Source organism: Gavialis gangeticus, unplaced genomic scaffold (genome assembly GCF_001723915.1).
Source record: "Gavialis gangeticus isolate Ggan-Ray unplaced genomic scaffold, GavGan_comp1, whole genome shotgun sequence".
Taxonomy (NCBI): domain Eukaryota; kingdom Metazoa; phylum Chordata; order Crocodylia; family Gavialidae; genus Gavialis; species Gavialis gangeticus.
Genome location: NW_017729031.1, coordinates 33,804,049 through 33,826,263, shown reverse-complemented (window position 1 = coordinate 33,826,263; position 22,215 = coordinate 33,804,049). Strand labels below are relative to the sequence as shown.

Here is a 22,215-nt window from a genome sequence, read left to right as displayed (position 1 = left end):
TTATTAAGGTGTATCTGAAGGTAGAATTTAGCTTAACAGTGACAAAACCGTATATGATAACTAATCCCCTCCCAGAAGAGAGATCAATGTAAAAGAGACTTCGCAACACCCAAGCAATTAAGCAAGATGTGAAGAAAAGGAACGGAGATCTTTGCGAAGGCTTGTGGTTTGGAGGATTAATTCAAGACACAATGAAATTAAAAAAAAAAAAAAAATCACTCTTATGAAATATTTAAAAAAAACCCACAAACCACTGGCTTCTCAAGTCACATGCCAAGAATGAATCTGTGCAAGTGATCTCACGATGGGAAAGAATCAGGTTGCATTTCATATCAAAAGCAGCCTCTACATATGAACACACACATCAATCCGTTTGTTGGTACATGTGTGATCATATATTGCAGAGAGAGCACAATGGAAACAACAATAAAAAAAAAAAGGACATGTAAAAAGGAGCTACACCCACCTTCCAACAAAATCGTGGGAGACTGTCAATCACAACAGAAAAGATGACCCATGCAGGAAATGGGAAGAACCACAGGATGAGCAGGAAGAGATGAGCAGCTTTGAGGGATGTCACAACATTATTTTCCAATTGCCGCCATATCAAATGCAATGCGGCTTTCTGTGTGCAACGCATATAAGTCTTGCCAGTCTTGGGCAGGTGAAATGTATTCTTCTTTCTTAAAACAGTGTTTTTGTAATGCCTGACAATTGGGTAGGAAATCACCAGTCTAGCACCCTTAGCAGCCCCCGGTAATCTCACCTGCCTGCGTTCCTTCCTGCTGGCACGTTTATCCAGGTTTGCAGCACGTTGCCACTGGCAGCATAACTTCAGGGTTGGCGATTAGAGATGGGATGATAAAAGCATTCTTCTGTACTAAACTAGTCAGACAGAGGCAGAGCTAAAGGCCATAAGCTAGTGGGAACCCTTTCCATTGTCTTCAGTGGGTGAAGGATCACTTGGATCACTCCTATTGATGCTCCTGGCATTTACCTCCAGGAGTCGAAGGACAGGCTAAAGAAAATATCATTCTCCCTGGCAGATGAGTCTCAAACCTCTCTGTCAAAATGTCAACTTCATTTTAAATCCAGAAGGGACCATTACAATCAGGAAGTCTGACTTCATATGTAATATAGGCCGTGGAAATCCCACCTGCCGATTCCTGCATCGATGGCAATAAATTGTCCAACAACTTTGTAAAATATCTTTGTGGGGGGATTTACTGCCTTGACTTTAGCTAAGGATGCATGAAATGTGTATTAAATGAAGTCTGCTTGGAGAGTTATGACATCAAGGTGTAACAAATTCTCAATTAAAAAGATGACGTCTGCAGTCCTTCCTCAGGCAAGACTCCCATTAAAACAGAAGCAGGCGCGGCCAGTGAGAGCTCTGCCTGAGGAGCAATGGCAGGACGCAAATCTATTCAGCGATCTAATTTGGACATGGGCTACAATAACTATTGGGTTTTTTTCCGCCCCCCCGTGGATATCTCGCAGTCTACCAAGTAGGCATAGACTGAAAAATCATCTGTGTGAGCTTCATCTTCACAGTCTTAGGGGCATTAAGTAATGAATCCTCACACCTTTTCTGGGGAGGAAGGGGGGTCATCAGTGCATCTGCCTGTCTCACATGGGTAACCTGGGTGCACGTGTTTGAAGACTTAGCCCTCAATGTCACAACGTGACCGCGACAAGTGGTGGGATCAGACGGTGAGAAGCGTTCAGTTATTGAGATCCGACCTCAAGTTCCCACCATGAAATCCCTGGTATTTAATTGCGTGAAACAGGGCAGGAGAAAGACTTCCCCCAAGGACTCATTCTCGGTGCTGCGCTTTCCTGCAGGAGGAATGAATGGCTGAAATGCCCCCTACGGTCTCTGCACCAAAGCTCCCTTGACTTCATTCACGGAGGTCCCCAGACCACCAAGAGTCTGGGGTGACCCCCTTTTGGCCTTCGCAAACCTTCTGCCCCAGCTCCCCTGTGTGTGAAAGGGAAATAATATTGTGACATCTCAGGCAAGTTGGTTTAACAGGTAGCTTGTTACCTGGGAGAGTAAGAGCGTCTGAAAGTCTTGTGGGAAGGAGCAGTGGGGATGGAGTTAGGCTGAGAAAGGGGAGGGGGGTGCTTCGACAGCCCGTCTGCACTCCAACCCCAGAGCCGACTGCAGTGACCAGAGGAGGAACGAGAGAGAGAAAGAGAACAGAGAAAAAGAAAAGGGAGAAAAAGAAAGAAACTATAATCTGAGTGGCTTAGTGGTCTCATGCTGCCTTGGAGAAAGAGAGAAAAATTTAATAGAAACAAAACCAGACAAGAATACTCCACTGACCCCCATCAGGCCATTGCTTTGGCATTTTAGTGTTCACTTCCACCTTTATTAGCAATTAGCAGAGAATGTATACCAGACGGCCCCTGAGTCCTCTACTGAGTATATTACGCACTCACTCAAAACAATTCTTTAAATGCTCTATGCACACGTGTCTGGATGCAAGCTCCAAGCATATGCTTTCAGGCAACAGGATATACCCAAGAAAGGAGGAAGAGAAAAAGAGGTTCATAAAGAGGGTTAACTCTAATCGGAGACCTACAGGTGGCTTGCACGTCCAATTCTGCGTGCATACAGACAAGCAAGGTCAGTGAAATCCTGCTGTCGGGACTCGCGCAAGGTCCCACTGATGTCTGCAGGCGCCAAGTCTGATGGGTAGCAACTGGATTGGGTCTGAAATGCGTCCTTGAGCTATGCCGAGCACACCGTTCGTTTTATGCTCAAGTGCAAAGAGGTATGACTGTCACATTGCAGGCCCAAACCCAACCCACATTAACAATAACTGAAAATCCTCTCCTAAGAGCTTTGTGTGCGGCCCATATCCACATGAGTCTGCGGTCCTACCTCGCATCCCAAGTGGACATATGTAAAAATGTTACATCTGACATCTGTGGCAGCCTCTATAGATATTTCAGATTGAAACAGCCACAGAGACTGAACTGTCCTCTGCAATGGGGGAAGCGCACACATCCCCTGCACGTGCTGCTCTGGAAAAACAGCACTTCTAACTTGACGGATTAATCCAGCCCTGTACTGATTTCAAAATTGCAGTGCCACAGCTTGTACTACCCCAAATTGGATGGTTTTAAGGCAGCCAAATGTATCCCCTGTCTCTCCAAACCATGTATTGCTTAAAGGAATGTAAGGGCGATAGTTATCAAACACCTTAGACTTGCCCGCAGGCTGGATGATCCAGGTCCTAGGACAAAATCTAGGTGTCAGACTGGAGAGACAGTGAGGAAAGGGACAGGGTTATGACTTTTCACAAGCTTTCATCTCGATCCCATGCTGTGCCGAGGGCCTCTAATAACACCCGAGATTGGGCTCTCATCAACGTGGAGATCTGTGCACTTGCAGTCTGGTGATGCCACAGAAAACAGGTGGGGTAAAGTCTCTGTACGGGATCTACATAAGAAGTGCCATATTAGATCAGACCAACGGTCCATCCAGCCCAGTATATCGGTAGAGGTGGATGCTACAGGGTGGGGAGCGTTGAACCGGATACACCTAGAGTCATCTACCCTCTATTCAACGCTCTCCCTAGCATCCACCACTACTGGTTTAGAGATGCCAGAGGAAACACCTCCAATCATTTTTTCAATAGCCAGAGTGGCAGATCTATCATGCATACATAGATCTATCAGGCATGAATTTATCCAGTCCCTTTTTGAATCTGGCTATGTTGTCTGCCCCCATGATTTTCTGTGGCAATGAATTCCACTAATTAACTTCTGCACGTTAATCATGTTATTCCCTCTGCCAGCATTAGGGCGATTGTAACCCCTAAGTGCTGTGCACGGCCCAGAACAGCATCATGCCAGCTGAAGCAGGAGGCTTGTCTGCGTGACTTTCTATGCCATTCTTCTTCACACAAGGTCTCTGGTTGGAGTATTTGGCCCATTACAGCAGGCTTGACTCTTCCTTACTAGACGAACCCACTGTACAGTCAGTGTTTCAGAAATGGGGCGTCCCTAGGCAAGACACTGAGTTTTAATCCAAACCATCTTTATACAACACTCCATTTGTGACATTTCTGTATAAATTTCCCCCCAAAAATGCAAAGCAGAGTAATGAATTAGTTGCTTTTCTTTAAAAACCTTGTCTGCCTATGTCCTTAGACCAACATAGTTACAACCTACACCCCATAAAAAAAAGCAAATAATCTTTCTCTCCTTTTTTATCCCCTGATTATCCCTTGGCCAATACTTTCTGAGCAGGCCAAATATCTATAAAAACGAATTAGCCCCTTGCTTTGATATTAAAAGTAATAACTAAACAAACCCGGCTTGCCGGCTAAATATATATACATACATAACTTGTTCTCATTTCACATACAATTCCAGATTTCTCTTTTAGCCACAGGGTGAAGATCTGCTATTCCTGGGCTCTTGGAGTATTCAGCATGCCACTTTGTTTCTATTAAGTTTAGGTAACATTGCATCTGAAAAGTCACATTTGTGTGCGAGTGGAAGATGCTACGAGACTGGAAATGGCAAACGAGTTGGGAGCGGCTCTAGTGCACACGGCAGCAGAGCTGTTCTGCATCCAGCCCAAAAAATGATGTTGGGAAGTTACCTTGGTAAGCAGGCATCATACAAACAGCTCCTACAGATAGGCAGTGGTAGGCAATACTGTTGCTTTACAGAGAAGAAAAACACACTGGCAAATAGTTTCACATCTTGATGCTCACCTACCTGTAAGGTGCGCTGCCGAATAATACAAGCTCACACCTTGCTGTATAAGGTGCGTTGAGTCGCCCTGCTGTGTGTGTGCGTGGTTTAATTTCTCCCACCACTTAGTACTGAAGTTGTGAAAACTTCTCTGCTCAGAGGAAACGTGCCAAGCCTCTTACATTTCCTAACGGGCATAATTATTCAGTAAAACAAACACCTAAACCCACACTGTCTAAATACAATTCCCTTTTATTGATTTTTTTTAAAACTCTATTGAATTTGGTATTTTAAGACCCTTAATGAAACAGCACGTAATGCTGCACTCAGTACCATACATAAATCAACACTGGGGACAGGATATCAAGAGCAGGTTAATTCTGGCATCGTTTACCCCCGTGTGCCCCTGTGTCAAGCGGCCTAGTGTCTTGAGCGTTTGACTGGGACTCAGGAAACCTGCATTTTATTCCTGACTCTGCTCTAGAGCTTCGGGCTGACCTTGGGCGAAAGCCACTTTCATCTCTCCAGGCCAAAGTTCCCCCACCTGTAAAATGGGCCTAATGATAGTGAACTTCTATGTAAGGCATTTTGAGACTTACAAATGAGAAGTACCAAATGAGAGCTAGACGGTCTCACTTACATGCTTTTGGGCAGAAAGTAGAGGCAGAACTTGACCCATTGATGTAGCCCAAGCTTTTCAAAATACCACGCAAAGGAAAATTTGGAATCAGCATGGAACGTTTTGGCCAATTGAAGACCATTTCTGAATCAGAACAACATTTTTTTTGCACGGGGGGAATCCCAGCCCAATTCTCCTTTTTCTTACAGCGCATTATTTACTTGTTTTCTTGATTTACTCAGTACAAATCCAAACCTTTCATTCGAATGTTGCTCAGGAGCTGTTCTTCATGCTTATGAAGGTTTGCCCCTTTTTCCATTTTTTGCCCCTCTTCCCATGTTTTGCCCCTCAACCAGAGCAGGATGTTGTTAATGAAAATGATAGAAAGCTACAATAACAACAGAAAGACAAATACAGGGAAACACCTGACAATTGCGGTAGGTATTTTGTAGTGATCATCAAGGAGGACTGGATGGACATAGTGGAAGAAGGAGCACAAGAAGAAAGCGTTTTGCTCAAGGCACGGTAATCGGAGCATCCTTAGAGCGGTATCTTAACAGCAGGGAATATTTGCGTGCAGACTATCCCCCTGCTAGCTGTTGCTATCAGCAAAATCTAGTTAAATCAGAATTATTAAGCTCATTCTGGGTGGCCTGCCCATACAAATAATCAGGAATTTAAACTGTGAGGCTAATAATCTGGGAAAAGGCCAAAATGAACAGCTTCATTAATGTGCAATAGGTTTCACACCTTCTAGAGTGTGTAAAGCCAGTGAAGACACGTGGACTTCTACCGGCGGAGGATCAGGCTTGCAGATCATCTGGGGCTTCATCTCCAGCTCTGGGCACAGCACTGCTTACACAAGCCAGCTGTTTCCTGCTGCAAGACCCACAAACACAAGATGTGCATGTGCAAATGAGACTGTCGACCCCTTCGATGCACACACAGGTAGGGATGAAAACACATCCCGAGAAATTTGTACCCAGGACAAGTGCAAGAAACAATTTAGCTTTTAACTTGAAAGCAGGTGGTGGAAACGGAGGCTATTTCAACTGGGTGGACTTAAACCGCTTGGGCTGGGTATATGGCATTGTACACAGAAGCACATAACTTGCACATGGGGCAGCAGGGAAAGCAATGGCACGGTGCATTTGACAGACTGCTGGTCTGTTAGGCACGTAAGCTTAAAGACAAACCCTTTCAAATCATGGGCATGGGTAGTCAGAGGAGAGCCTTGGGTCTGTGGACACTGCACTGTGAACATGGCTTAAACCTTGGTTAGTCTCAAATTTGAAAGCAAGCGCCAAATCGCACAGCAAAGCAAAGTTACAAAGCCCTGAAGTAGAGTCTGTGATGGAAATGCCGATGCAAGGGTAACCCTGCCAATCACATATGTGGTGTTATAATGTGCCTCACTGTTCAGCATCTATTAACATTTTTTCCAAAGGCACTTTTTTTTGAAAGCAAGCAGTAAATACACTTTTCAACCTTCATATAAAATTCCCTCTTGTTCTACAGAAACTGCCTTGAAGGTGGTTTTCTTCTCCTCCTCCTCAACTGAAGGCATCTTTTCCCTAGCTAAACAAAATTACCTGTGGGCCCTACTACAAAGAGGAAATGAAGCATATTATTTTTAAAAGGATCAAAGTTCTTGTTCTCCTTGTTTCCAAGAACTAGATGGAAATCTGAAAGAATTATTGTTTCGAAGGAATAGGTCCCTAGAAAGCCGCACAACGACAGGGAAGGAATGCGTTTGCTAATGCCTTGTTCATGACCAATAAAAGTTCTTCCAGGAACGTACCTCTGTGCTAGCTGCATCTTGAGAGCATAGCAAAGAAAAAGCTTTCTAGACCCTGATCTCAAAACACTGGGAAACAGACTTTTCAGAGGCTGGGAAATAGTTAAGTACCATTTTTATGTAATCGTGCTGGGAGATCTGAAATTAAGAGGTAACAAAGCAAGCACTAACAAATGCAAGGAAGAAACTAAACAGCAATGAATGAAGTGGCAAATATTGGCTGGTTTACCAAGACAAAAACATGATAAAAGGGCATGAATTAAATTTGGCATCATGTGCAAGTACTGACAATAGACCTGTACGTCTAACTGCATAAAAACAGAGATCTCAACCTGTGATTTCCCATGACCAGAAGTCAACAGCACCAATAACCTCCGGGTGAGAAGAGGAGGAAGCACTACCAATGGCATTACTGGTCTGAGCTCAAAACCTAACATTTTCATTAGCAAAAATCCCTTTTAAAAAAAAAAGTCTTCCAATGTTTACTCCATATTGGCAATTCTAGTTGTGCTGGCTCTGCAGCAGGGCAGATATAATGATGCGATGGTGCGTGTTTACATACGCTGCATCCTCTGGGAAGATCTTGCTTGGCTCAGGGTGACAAAACCACCCTACGTCAGGAAGGCTAGCAACTTTTACACCTGTCACTAGGGGACCTGACAGTCTAAGGCTTTTTGTGATGGATCTACTGAGAAAAAGCTGCATGAAAAATGGGCCCAGCCTAACCGAGACTGACAAAGAGGAAAAAAACGGAAAATTACTGTTCACCATTCAGTTGCAACCTATTGCTCCCTCTGCTCTAATTTCCTCCTGTGTTCTGGCAGCAACCACCTTGACATATGCCATCAGATCAGACTCACTGTGAACAGTGCTTCAATGAGATAGTTTAATGAGAAGCACTAGTCAGCACTAGGTTTTGGCTCCAATGCATAATGACTTCATACTTTTCCCCTAGTGCACTTGTTTCCAAGTCCCCATATGCAAAGCCTACCAACAGAACTGGAGCCCATTTGTGGCTTAGCACTGTCAGGACACCTTCCCCGCATGCCTTCTCCCCACCCGCCCAACACCATCCTCCACAATACTAGAGCTCCAGGAAGTCTCTCAGTGAAGTTGCAGCCTTGCAGGCAGCACAGTCATTGGGCTTCATAGTCAGGTCTGTTGTTGAACCTGCAAGTACCATCCTAATAGAGAGGGCTCAAGCTAAGAGGCTTAATCTGGGAAGCTAAAGGTGTCCCACTTAAAAGGTCATTGAGGCCCACAGAGGCCTCAGCACAAGAGGGAAGCGATGTGGTCAGCACCATGCTCCAGCCACCTTTTACCTTGTACCCACTGGATAGGAGGTGGGTGGGCCTTGGGGCCACACTGAAAGTGGAAACAATGAGCAAACACCTACCGCCCTCACCTGGGATCAAACGCAGGTCTTTCCAGTCCACCCTGGAAAGCCACACAGCACCCAGTGCATAATCTATACACACCCATATTCTTTCATCATGTTTAAAATTCACCCAGGACTCAAATGCAAACATTACAATGTGACACTTCCTCTAAGCTATTAGATTTGAGATTACAACTCAAGTGACTGATTCTGTGCAGGGACCGGTTATGAAGGCAAACATAGTATTTTAATAAAGTACACAAAAAATGTATGCTCTAGTCCCATGATCCTGTGTATAGAAGTGCAACACTAACCATGAATTATCTTGTTTTTGGCTGTGCATTCGTCAACCCCTGCTGAATGGAACAAGTCTACTGCACACCCTTGGCTTTACCATATTAGTTGGAGAGATGCGGTCTAGAGAGATGAACTTTCATGTTGAAACCCTTTAAGAGTCTGCAAGTGCTTGAAACTAAACTGCTGCATTACCTTGGAGACAGTCCTCCGTGGGAGCAGTTAGTAGGGGAGGTCAAGGGGCTGGTTCTGCTGCTGGAGTGGCGAGAAGGGGTCCGACCGATAGTATTGCTGGGAGAGCCCTGGTAGAGAAGCAGAAAAAGAAGGATTAGGCAAGTATTACACTATAAGACAGAAGACAAAATGGGTCAGACTTCTGCCTTCATGTACGTGGGACAACCCAGAGGTTGCAGGGGGCAGAAATATAGGATGCAACCAGTTCAGTTTGGATTCTGGTTTCTCTTCTAAGGCACCAGACACACAACAACTGACGTCAAAATGGAAGTGCCAACAGCAGCAAGATTTGGCCCATTCTCATTAACAGGTGTCCACTCAAGAAGGGCTTGCTGTTTCTGAATTTCAGGATCTGCCCGTGAATGTGTTTTGGGCAAGCTTTGAAAAATCTGGCCCGCACAGTATGGAAACAGCTGGTTAAGGAGAGCTCATAACATCAGCTTAGCCTATGTGTCTTCCTACCAGCCACAGAAGTCCCACGTTTAAATGCCTATTGCACATCTGTCCTCCTGTTATTAGTGTTGCTCAACTTCTCTAACATAATTCTTGGCATCCCAGAGCCTTATTCTGGTGACTTCAAAGTACTTCCACTTTGCTGTTGGGATGTGCATCGTCTCAGATGTTCTTCTGATTTTCTTTACAATTAGTTGGTTAGAGCCTGGTCCTCTATGGCCTTGTGCCAGCATTTTACAACACTGCCAAAGGGGTACAAAGGCTCCTGGTCCACCTGGTCACTGCGTCACTCCCCTCGCCCCTACGCACAGGTGTGAATGACTACACAACAATCCAGCCCTTCTCCCTATGGGCCTAATCCTGCAGTTGTTGCTCAGGCAAACTGTCCATTGAACTCAATGACTGTACAAGGCTGCAAGGCTTGACCCTACCTGATTTATACAGGATTTCTCTATATAAGTGGGTTGTTACAGTCAGGAGACTGTAGCAAAGACTATCCTGATACATGCTGAAGGGAGAAAAAGTAATTTACAGATGAACTAAAAAAAAATCCCTATTAATTTGTTCATTCAATAGCATTATTACCTTTAAAGTCTTCATAAAAACCAAAATGCAGCATTGCTAGTTAGAGTTGAAAAGACCTTCTAGATCAAATCCAACACCCTACAAGTCCCTGGCTGAACCACGTACGAGCTATTTCTCTCTGTTCAATGGCAGCGTTGGGCAAAGGGAGATTGTTGTTCCCATTAGCCAAATACCCAGGCTTCTGAAAAGTACCAACTGACTGAGGAGCACAAATGACTGAAATCTTTGACTTTTAGGGCATTTATACACATACTTCTTTTGTCCCGCAACATGCCAGAGATCCACCACTTGCTTAAATCGAGTTGTTCTTGAATTTCAGGAAATGCCCATGAACGGTCATTGGTTAATCAAGTCTGCTCCGCATGAGAGCTGCTGCGAACTGTGCTGCAACACGTGCAGTTGTATAAATGGCAAAATGCGTGGCAGCGCACAGAAAACGGCAGCGGTGCGCTTTTGAAGTAAAGCACCTTCTGTGCGTCTTGGTTCAAAAGTGCACTGCTGGCATTGTCTCAGCACCGACGCGCGTTTTGCCACTTATACAACCGCCCAAGCTGGGCATATTTTGCCACTTATACAACCACAACCATCGCAGAGCCGGGCCACCGTGGTGGTTACACGTGTAAAAATGCCCTTAGAGACTCCAAAGTCACTTGGGCACGAAAGTCCCGCGTGGTCTCTGTATAGGCTACGCTACATCAAACCCCAAAGGACCCAAGGGCTGCTCCTAAAACAGAAGACACCACAAATATACTGCTAGAAGTGCTGCTGCTGTGCTAGGTTTGGAGGTCAGAAACCACTTATCTGTGCCCGTCAGCGGCGGGTGCCACTCACCACGTTGGTGTTGCTGGAGTTCTTGAGGTGGTTGTGCAGGAGCTTGGTAGCACCGTCCTGGAATGTTTTCGGCAAGGCACCAAGTAACATGGTAAACTCAGGAGTGTTCAGTTCAAAGAGGGAGATCAGGACTATTTGTGCTGCCTGGAAAGAGGAAAGAAAAAGTTAAAGGATCCGGCAGTTCTTTCCCGAGAGCGATGAGAGCTACGGTCTGTTGGAAAGGAACCTTACAGGAAATGAGACACGCGTTGCATCTCAACAGACCCGCTCCAGAGGACTGCTAGAGACACCTCTGTCACGTACCGCAAAGGAGCACTCCTGAAACTACCCCTGGCATCGTGATGTTGACACTACATTTACACGACTTACTTTGGGCTTATGGTTCTGCCTCCAACTCAGGTGTAACAACCTTAAAACCCCTCCTGTCCTGCAGGTTAGACCCCCTCGAGCACCGCAGAGCGGCTATAAAGAGCCAAAGAAATCCACAACAAAGCAGAGACTTCCTTCAGGTCAGATGAACTCTTAAGGTTTTGGGACTGTTGATTCTTATCCCAGTGGCTTTTTTCTTTAAATGCAGAAGGAAAATCCTCTCTCCACTCACCCGAGGGACCCACAAACCTGATACATCAGGTAGCAAGACCCTGCCTTTTCCTTTCCTTCTTAACCCGACTCCTCATCCCAAGGGCTCAGAGAGCAGCAGCCAAAGCCCCTTCAGAAAAGGTGCCACTGTGCAAAGAGGAATCTGCTTTCCCACTAAATTCAGTGGGAATTTCAAATCCTGGAACCACTGTGGTCAGGAGTTCACCCCTGGTGCCTAAGCTGATTCATTTCCTGAACAAGATGCTCGAGTCCATGTGGATATGCACGGCCCTGTGTGCTGTTATTTAATGATTCTTTTAATGGGAATGCGTTCAACACAAGGCAGTGTGCACACAACTGCAAAAGCAAATCTCAGCCACACACCCCTTACCAGGCTTGCACTAGCAGCATGTGTGCATGAAACACTCCCGTTGTTTCTTCCCCTCCTTTGCTTGTTTTAGGGAAGCATGAAAAGACGTGGCAACTCCTGCTTTACTGCAGTCAAAGCAAAACACGAAGCTTTAGCACGGGAGGACCTCCACAATGAGCTCTGCAGTAGCGTGTCCTCCAGCCAGCGTGCAGCTTTCCACCCTGCCAACCTCCAGAATATGTATCTGTAGCCTGGGCTTGCAAAAGGAGAAGGCAGATTGAGTGCGCTCTGAGCAAGGAAACTATGGGCAGCCTCTGCCACGGCACCCATTTGGGTTAAAGCCCTTCTGGAAATTCCTCTGACTTCCTAAAAATGACGGATAACTTTGAACGCAGCTAAAACCCAAACAAAGACATGTCGCATTCCTGCGACAGCCACTGGGTGCTCCTTGGCCCAGCTGAGTCAAAGCACAGGACGGTATTTTTAGCAAATTATGTATTTTAAAACCTTGCCATAATTGAGCATACCCACCGCCTCTTCTGAAGTGGCATCTATCAGCAGAGAATGGACTCGGACACACAGAGACCCTTTCTTCATTCGAGGGAATCAAAATCCTCTACTGTTTCAGTGTGCAGTTGTTATTCAACCTGCTCTCTCCCCTCCCTTCCTGAGCTCAGGCCCCAGTACTAACTTTGCATTTAAACAACGCTTTCCCTCTGTGGTTGTCAAAGCCTCATCATGTTAGTAGTCTCATTTTCATATAACAGATGAAGAAATTGAGACAGGAAGAGCTGAAGGGATTTGCCCGACACTGCAAAAGAGGTGTCTGGAAGAGCCACTGAAGAGCAGCTTTCTGGCATTCAAGCTTAAACAACAGGCAATGCTACCTCCTGCAAAAGCTCCTTCTGACATTAATAGCTTGTAGGTAAGTCTAAGTCTCCCACAGCATGGAAGGAGGGAAAAGGAGTATTATTTTCTTTGAATATTTTCTTAAATCTTCTGACTTGAAGACATCTCCGTAGCCAGCTGAGCTACAGGGTCTGCAAAAGAGTCCATGCATCTCTGCCTGTCCTCAGATACAGACTTCAGCTGCTATCAACACCCCATTTTCTGAACTGAAAATATTACCGCACGTGAAAGATCCTGCAACACAAGGGTCAGCGTGTTGAACAAAGAACAGCGAGCATGCCAAAATCCATTCCCAGCCAGGAAACCATGCACACTCCACATTGTGATGCTTCATTTCGTGATTAGAAAACGCGCATGCGGGTCACTACTGCAACTTGACAAGCAGATCTCAACTTCAGTGCGGTGCAAAAATTCTAAGAGATTCAACCAGAAAGGATCCCAAAGACCTTAAAACGACCTGAACTGGACTTGTATATGCCTCATCCTGCAGTTCTAGCTTAGGCCAGGCACCTGCTGAAATCAACTGCAGTCTGACCATCCAGGGCTACAGGACCCAGCTTGTAAGCATCTTCTTTCCATCTCATCCAAAAGGAATGCACTGTTTGTTGCTTTACTTACTGCAGACGAACATTGCAAAATAAACCAATTTCCTGAAAATAAAAGCCAAGGATTTTCTACCAAAGATTCAAAGGACAAAGATAGCACCCTTGTTCCAGCAGAGCTGGCAAGAGCTTCCACAGGTTTCGGCAGCAGTGAGACGACATGGGCCCAAAGTTAGTGTTATTCACTCTGAAAGTGCAATCGTCCACAGCGCTAACGGGCCACACTGCATGAATCTTTTCCTACCGTGCTGTGGGTACAGTTTGCTCTCGGATGCAAAGAGGCAGCAAGAGCAACGCCTTAAGGTTTTCCATCCACCAGATATAAGCTAGGGAAAAATCACTGATTAGAATAGGTGGATGTGCCTTTATTTTTAACTGGTCTAACCATAAAGGCCAATTTCAGAGGTGATTAGGTATTTTGGAGCACCTCGAGTTTTAGGTGGCCATCCTGGGACACTTTCCAGCGTGGTCAGCCTGGGACACCCCAGGTTTAGGTGGCTATCCTGGGACACCCCAAGATCACATCTCACTTTTGAAAGTCTTGGCCCAGGTCACCAAATCCATATTATCATTAAATGACTGCATAAGCATACAGACAAAAGGCGGCTTGAGCACTGCATGGGCAGTGCCTGTCATGTTGAGGATACAGACTTGGAAGGAGTCTCCTTTCAGCTCTACACCTGACACTGCAAACAGGGAGAATCTAGATGTTATGGATCGTCTCCTCTTACCGGCTAAATCCCTTGCTGGGTGAAGCAGGAGCAATCCCAGCAGAGTCAGGGGCTGGTTGTGGCAGTGAAGAACACGGCTCACTCTCAGGACTCGATCATTTAAAAGGGACGTGTTACCTCTACCCATCCCCTGGAAATGCACCGCTGCAATTCCCGCTTCCCTGAGCTTTGGGCTGCCCCCAGTGTGCTCATACTCGTCCCACTGCTGAGCTGAGGAACGCCTCCTACAAAGGCTCTGTTGTCCATCAGCATCGCGCACTGCATGGGCATGAATACACCCACACCTTGTTTTTAACCGGGTGACCAGTAGTGGGCGAGCCAGGTTTGCTAAATTCCAGCAATTTGGCCAAAACAGACAGGATGTCCTTTGAAGCAATGTTTGGCAGCGTTCAAGTTACAGGCGATGTCGGGACCAAAAATGGGAGAATCACCGGATTTTAGGAAGGAAGTGGAGTCAGCGCCATGAGCTTATTGAGAGACTTGGACGGTGGCAGGCAGTCTGACCCAGAGCACACATATTGGTCCTTTAGGCCTGCCTGCAGCTTTGTTAAGGGGTTACTTCTTAAAGAAGTAATCCTAGCTGCAGGCAGGACTGTAGGGCTTCTTTAAGTAACCCCACAGTCAGCCCAGACAGAGCCAACATTGAGACAGACCTCTTCCGGCTGCATAATTTAGACAAAAGGGTTAACAGAAAGGCACACAAAAAACAAACCATTATTTTATAGACACACTCACACACACGCAAAGAAAGGATCACTTTTGGAGGCACGCAGCAAGTGCCTCTTTACACAGCTAGACTGCATTAGAAATCTAAATTGCAAACAGAAAGTGTATTTTGTGATTAGTGTACACAGCTTTTCGTCTACCTGTTTACATTTCTCTTCCAAGTTTCCTTCACCGGGCCCTGAGGTGGCTGTAGTTGATCTAGCTGGCAAATCCTCACCTACCCAACTATGCATGGTCTGGGTTCAACAAATAGGAAAGGTAATAGGATTTAGTTAAAGCAAGCACAAGATTTTCAACTAACAGCATTTAAAGGCAACATAAATTCCAGGTTCTTGAACAAGGCACCTTCAATACAAGCTATTTTCTTAATGTGGAATAAATAAAAAAACAACAATGACCTTTGAATTAACGGAAGGGGGAGATCGTGCAGGCCACAAGCTCGATGGCTTAAGCTGAATTTGACTATGGACCTCTACATCTGCAGGGCTCTTTAAACTTTTCTCATTTTTTTCTGTTCTAACAATGCTTTGCACTTGTGCCATGCTTTCCTCTTCACAGATATATTTGGATGTTAACCGATTCATTCCTCTTACCACTATTTTTATGCATGATTATCCCCCTCTTGCAGACAGCAGACATGATAGCGAGCTATAGGGGCATTAGGGAAGAGCCCGAGAATCCCTGGCTCTCAGCCTTGCCTCCTCTCCGCTAGTCCCAGTCTCTTGCAGCGTGGATATGGCTGTGGGAATAGCTACCGCATAATAAACGATACCTGGTGGGGGCGGGGGGTGCCGATGGGTGCAGTTTTGAAGGGAATTTTCAAGTTTAAAAGGGAAAAGGAGGAAACATTTCAGCAGTCCACTGGTTTTTAATAGACACTTGCCCAGAACGCTATTTTAAATGCCAGAATAAATACTGCACGAACTTAGGCAGTGTGCAGGTAAAGCAGCTGAATGTGTATAGTAATTTCAGCATCATCTGAACGTACCACTTATGGCATGAATTGCAGCTCCACATTTAACAGTATGTGTATTTTTTATATACGTACTATGCACATTATACTATAAACTACATGTGCACTTACAAGCATGATGTACGCACTTGTGACATACAGCAACTGCTTCCCCGTCTTAAAGGGCCATCTTTACGGTAGCTCTCAACTGCATTTTTAAAAAAAATTCTTCATTTTGCTTACCTCCTCACTTGAAGGAACAAAACCAGCTTATTTTATAAAACTCTGTTCAACCCCAAAGACCCCCAATACTAGACAAATCCATTAGACACCAAGCTGTCCAACAAGCCTTGCAATATTCACGCCCAGTGCCGCTCACGTGAGAAAACCAATTTTTCGTACAAAGCGTACACTAAAAATATTTGGGCTTGCATTGCTCTCCGATACCAAATTCAAAACAAACAGAAACCGGTGGCTGCTATTTTGGAAACAAGACTCAGGACAGTGAGATCGTTATCCTCTAATAGCATTAAGCCACATAAAACAGGAAAACCCAAAGGCCAGTTTGGATATTGGTTTTTTTTTTCCATTCCTGGGGATAATGTTTAAGTAGCTGAAAATGATTTCTCTTCATATTGGTTCCACCTTAATATCCTTACAAATACTGGTCCCTTAGCTGTACAATGACAGCACTGTTCAAGTCCCCATGCTGCTCAGATGGGAACCCATGGCTCGACTCAACACTGGCTTGCTCTTTGCCAAGGACACACGTGCTAAGTGGCTATAGGATCACCAGATCAAAGCTCAGTCACTCTCATGAGCTTTTTGCACACACAGGGTACAGGCCAGTACTCAAATCGGGCTGAATTAAACCTCTGAGAAGATCAGCTCTAAGCTCCTGCCCTTGCAAGGCACTGCAGTCCGTGCGAGCTGAGGGCACTCAGCCCTTTGCAATATCAGGCCTGTATCTGAGCATCTTCCCAAATGCCTTTTGTAGCAGCAATACGACTCAAATTATTTCTGGCAACTACAAAGGGACTTCACAGTCCCAGAGAGATGAAGTCAGAATGGGCACTTAGGAGTTGCTCCTCTTCCTGCGGAAAGTGCACATCTGCTTATAACTTACATTTGTACACATAAAAGACAAGCACTTGAACACCTGAAGGAACCACCCAAATCGTGCAGGTACAATATCAGCACCTGGATCTGAACGCCTGGCTGTTAATGCTGGAAGAGCAGTGCGCAGCATCATTTGGCACAGACAAGGCGTCACCCTTCGGAAATCCTATTTGAGCTCCGAGAGTGGTGGTAGATCAGCTTCTTGATTTCTTGAATCTACAAGATCCTTCGCGCTCAGGTTCACTCTTGCAGCGGTGATAGGGAGAAACCTCAGCTCTTGCAGGCAAGGAAGGCCCTGCCTTGTTGAGTTGAAGGAAAACATTTTCCCCAAAAAGCCAAGACTGTCGCTAACCACAGCTCAGTTGGATGCTCAGCCATTTCAATGCACTGCAAGTCCTCGGAGCTTCTATTTTGGCAGAGCTTTCAATGACGTCAGAGCAGCACTCGAGTCATCCTGGCACTAGATGCATGCCGTGCTTTAGTGGAGACTTATGGATGTGCCACGAGTGATTGCACAGCCCCTCGGGTGGTGACACTGCTACAAAGGAGCCTGTTTTCATTTCTTAGCAGGGTTTGCTCTCCTGTCTGCTACATGGTGTAGCATGCAATGTGTTCTCCTTGCACAGAATATGCAACGCTATTTTAACCAAACTTTTTTTCAAGGTACAGACACCCTCCATTTTTTTCTAGGGAAGCCATACCTGCATTTGTGAAAACATCTCCACCTGGATTATAATCAATATTTTTTAACATTTTCAGATACCTGCTGGTCTGGTATTTTCCTTTTGAATTAGTGCTATTTTTTCTTGGTACACCTTAGAAATGGTTCTCTTGCTTTATGACAGCATTTCATTGTTCTCAACTTCACGTGCTGCATTTCATAAAATTGGGCTCGTGTCAGATGAGAGTTCTTGTTCATTAAGTGAATCTTTAGTGTGTTTCTGGATTTCATCTTTCACAGAAGGTATTTTAGCTCCAAATGTGTTTTAACTTGCACTGATCAGTGGGTTAAAAAAACAAAAAAACAAAAAAACTCAACACCAGTGCTGCCACGCAGTTAAGAATTAATGTAAACTTAGGCGGAAGAGAGGTAGAGATATACATCATAGGCCAACTAAATCAGAGATGCATACGCTTTCCTGAGCCTGAGCTCACTCGATCAGATGTAAACTTAGGGAAGATCTTTCGTGAAACACCTGTAACAGAAGTTCATTGTGGTGCAAGTCAAAGCAATACAACTTAGCCTGGGCTTTTCCATTCTTTTTGCAATGGCTCCATCATCTCAGCCGAGTCTCATTCTTCTGTGGCCTCCACTTGGATCATCTGGATTTTACCTGGGTGTCAATGAGGTTGCAAGAACATGCCAGATGACACATTAGCCAAAGGCACAATACTGCAGTGTGACAGAGGAGTGTCATGCAATGTGGTTTGATGAATAAACTCCCTCAACTGGTGTCTCATCAGCACAAAGGGCTGGAGGATCATCTGCTTCTGTGCTGGGTTTTCTTCTTCCCTGTAAAGTCAGAGAGCTAAACCCAAGGGACCCACGGAAGGTGCTATTAGTCTCGCCGATTCAAATCAGCGGACTTGTTCTACCAGTGAATTTGGACTAGTAGCAAAGCAGAAGGGCACAGGAACACAGGGCAGGATGGGACCTTTTGCATTTACAGGGAAACTGCTTACCCAAGGACTCCCCACAACCACCACTTAAAAAACTTTCCCGCATGACTACAAGCACAAAACCAGAAGTACTGGGAACATCCTGCACCAGGATGATTTGCAGGGGGCTGGACTAGGTGACCTCCTGAGGTCCCTTCCAACCCAAATTTTCTCTGAGTGTATCCTCCAACATGTTGCAGAGGAGATGGGGACACTACTAGTGCTTGCCCTTTCCCATTGGAAGGCATTGTTCTTTCTCAAATTACACACAAACACATTTTAAATGGAAAAAGCAATCTGTTCTTGCATACCTAACCATTGTCCTTCACAGGACAACCTCACAGCCTGGTATAAATGTCTCTGCCCCTCAAAAATATGCTTCCTTAACATTTACCAGGTAGCAGAATTGTTGTTTTAGAAATCTAGGGTCAAAATTCTTGCAAACTGATGGAGTTGTACCAAGCCCAGGACCTTACAGCAAAATAAACTCCCCCCACGGGCTACACAGGGCTCAGTCTTGCAGTCTAAATTCAATAGGAGCTTTGCCTGAGATAAGGCTGCATGGCAGAGCAACTCCAGCCTCATCTCAGGCAAAGTAAATCCTGGTAAATCGGGAAATATCAGTAATTTCATGCTAATGCACATGAAATATTGTGGGGGACTTAATGCCCTGATAACTGCAGTCACTCTGCTACTTTTCTTGTCAGGTGGTGGCAATGCCAATAATCATAGCAGCAGCTGGCTCTCACGTAGTACTTGCCAGCAGTAATCTCGGGGCACTTAGAAAAGTCAACATTATTAATGTCATTCTACAGTTGAAAAAACCAAGGCAGAAAGAGGTTAATTGACTCACCCAAGGTCATCCAGCTGGCTAGTAGCAAACACAGAAACAGGGCCCAAGTCCACCTACTAGGTCACACCATCTCTGAACAGAAACATCCTTGGCCATGTTCCTTAGTAATGCAGAAAGTAACACACCCGTGAAACCAAACCATGCCCGCAGATGCTCACGTACACCTCCATTTCATCTGAAGCCAAAATGTGACCTGTGCTCCCTGTGCTCCCAGGGGTTGGTACTTGGCCCAGTGCTGTTCAACATCTTCATCAGTGACCTGGATGAGGGGGTGAAAAGCCCATTGGCCAAGTTTGTGGACGACACCAAGATAAGGGGTTGCACGGACACACCTGCAGATGGGCTGAAGATACAAGCAGACCTAGCCAGGCTGGCACGTTGGGCAGAACAGAACCAGATGAGGCTCAACGTAGAGAAATGCAAAGTGCTGCATGTAGGAAGGAAGATCCCCCCACAGCACACCCACAGGCTGGGCATCGCTAACGTGACCAGCACTACAAATGAAAGGGATCTGGGATAACAACAGACCCCAGTATGAACACGAGCCGGTAATGCAACACAGTAGCCGCTAGGGCAGGGGTGGGCAAAATGCAGCCTGGGGGCCGGATGCGGACCACCAGGCCATTTTATCTGGCCCGTGGGGCCCCTAAAAAATTTAGAAAATTAATATTAATCTGCCCTGAGCTTCCTGTCATGCGGCCCTCGATGGCTTGCCAAAACTCAGTAAGTGGCCCTCTGCCCAAAACAATTGCCCATCCCTGCGTTAGGGCCAATAAAACTCTGGCATGGATCAATCAATGCATCTGCAGTGAATCCAGAGAAGTGATTCTTCTGCTTTACTCAACATTGGTGCGGCCGCAACTGGAGTATTGCATCCAGTTCTGGGCCTCGTGCTTCAACATGGACGTGCTAAAGCTCGAGATGGTCCAGAGAAGGACCACCCATATGATCAGGGACTTGCGTGGCAAGCCATACGAGGGAAGGCTGAGGGATCTCGGACTCTTCAGCCTAAAGAAAAGGAGGCTGAGAGGGGACCTGACTGCGGCTTACTGCTATATCAGAGGTGTACATCAGGGGCTCAGTGAACAACTGTTCACCAGGGCGCCCTGGGGGAAAACTAGAAACAACAGCCACAAACTCCTGGGAGAGAGTTTCAGGCTGAACATTAGGAATAACTTCTTTACAACTAGGGTGTGCAGGCTATGGAACAAGCTCCCCCCAGAGGCGGTGCAACATCTACCCTAGAGGCCTTCAAGAGAAGACTGGACGGTCACCTGGCTGGGGTCTGACCCTAGATGCCTTTCCTGCTCATGCAGGGGGCTGGACCCGATGATCTTTCGGGGTCCCTTCCAGCCTATGAGTCTATGCACTTACTCTACACAACACAGCGCAAATTGTTTATATACTCCTTGGTTTTGCTCGGCACAGACCAAATTGCCTTTCACCCCTTTCTGTGACCTTCTTCCAGGAAGTCAAGTCCAGCTCGTAACACAGCAGACCAAATACTCTTTAGTGTTAACAGTCTTGTTTCTGTTGAAACAAGGAAAACTATTTACCCCTGCACTGGGGATATCTTAGCGATTCACCGTACCTTAAAGATAAAACCGGAGGGTAGTTTAGACTATGAACAATTTACTGCCACCATCAATAGCTTTTCGATGTTTATTGAATAGAAGTTTAATCCCATTTCACCCTGGGGTGGAATTGTGACCCTTTGGAAAATGCTGCTTGCTAAGATCACAGCCAATTAAGGCAAGAGGGAGACTGTGCGACTGCGCCCAAATACAAATTGGCTCTGGAAGCAGCAGGGCGTTTGCCGAGGCTAAGCAATATGGGCAGTTCCACCGATTGTAAAACATGGTATTTACCCAAAATAAGATGTACGATAGGTAAAACATGATCATCACACGGACTTAACAAACCATTACAAAGACTAGCAATGGCCTCACAATGCTAAATGACTGCGTTAGGTACGGTGCACCTGATACCTGACGGCTGGAAAAGCTTTCTGGGGTACATACCATGCAGTAAGCGGCATCTAACAGAAGGTAACGCAGGTTTCTCCTGCGCCCACAAAATAAGCCTATGCTACTACACTACAAATAACAACGACAATAACAGAAAGATGCTCATTTTCTTTATTGATTGTCAGCTTAATCCCTCTTAAGAACAGGCTCCTCCAATTATTATCAATATTAATTACCTGTAAGACAGTAGCACCCATTAGCTGTTGCTAATCTGGATCAGGGCCGCATCATGCCAGGTACTCCATGGGATCTGGCAGGAGACAGCCCCTGTCCTGGAGCACATCCTAGCTGAGGTGATATCTACCCTTGGGGTTGGCAGTTGTGTCCCAGTGCAGACCGGTAGTGTGCATGCACCGCAGTTGCGGAAACCAGGAATTTTCCATGATAAGCAGAAGTCGTTGTCATATGACTGCCATTATAAGGCAGGGGCTGGCAATGTCTGATCTGGCCTGCAGCGGACTTCCTTTCCCAGCAGCCCCTGCCGACGTTGCTGCGGCCGCACTGGGACAGCGCAGGGACAGGGTTACCACGGAGACTGGCCCCAGCAGCACTGGCAGGGTGGGGAGCTGTCCAGGGGCTGGGGTCTTGTGGCGATAGCCATGTGGTCTGGAGCCGGGGGCAGAACCGCGATCTGCAGCCTGCGCGCCCCAGACTGTGGCTCTGTCCCAGCTCTGGACCATGCTGCCACCGCTGCAAGATCCCAGCCCCAGCCCCGGAGCAGCAACCTGCCCAGCCAGCACTGCTGGGGCTAGTTTCCATGGAAACCCCAGCCCCACACTG

The 22,215-nt window shown here is 46.0% G+C and overlaps 1 protein-coding gene across 9 annotated transcripts in view; it reads right to left on the bottom strand.

The window, feature by feature from the left end:
- CLASP1 (cytoplasmic linker associated protein 1) overlaps positions 1 to 22,215 on the bottom strand; it is a 349,913-nt gene that overhangs the window by 28,706 nt on the left and 298,992 nt on the right. For 7 of the 9 annotated variants that reach the window (XM_019522594.1, XM_019522596.1, XM_019522598.1 and 4 more), the window contains 2 exons: positions 10,909 to 11,052; positions 9,001 to 9,107 (listed from right to left, as the gene is read on the bottom strand). In XM_019522594.1, coding sequence (XP_019378139.1) covers positions 9,001 to 9,107; positions 10,909 to 11,052 — 251 coding nt within the window. Of the gene's footprint in view, positions 1 to 2,047; positions 2,165 to 9,000; positions 9,108 to 10,908; positions 11,053 to 22,215 lie in introns of all 9 variants that reach the window. The other 2 variants (XM_019522593.1, XM_019522595.1) reach the window with 1 other exon arrangement.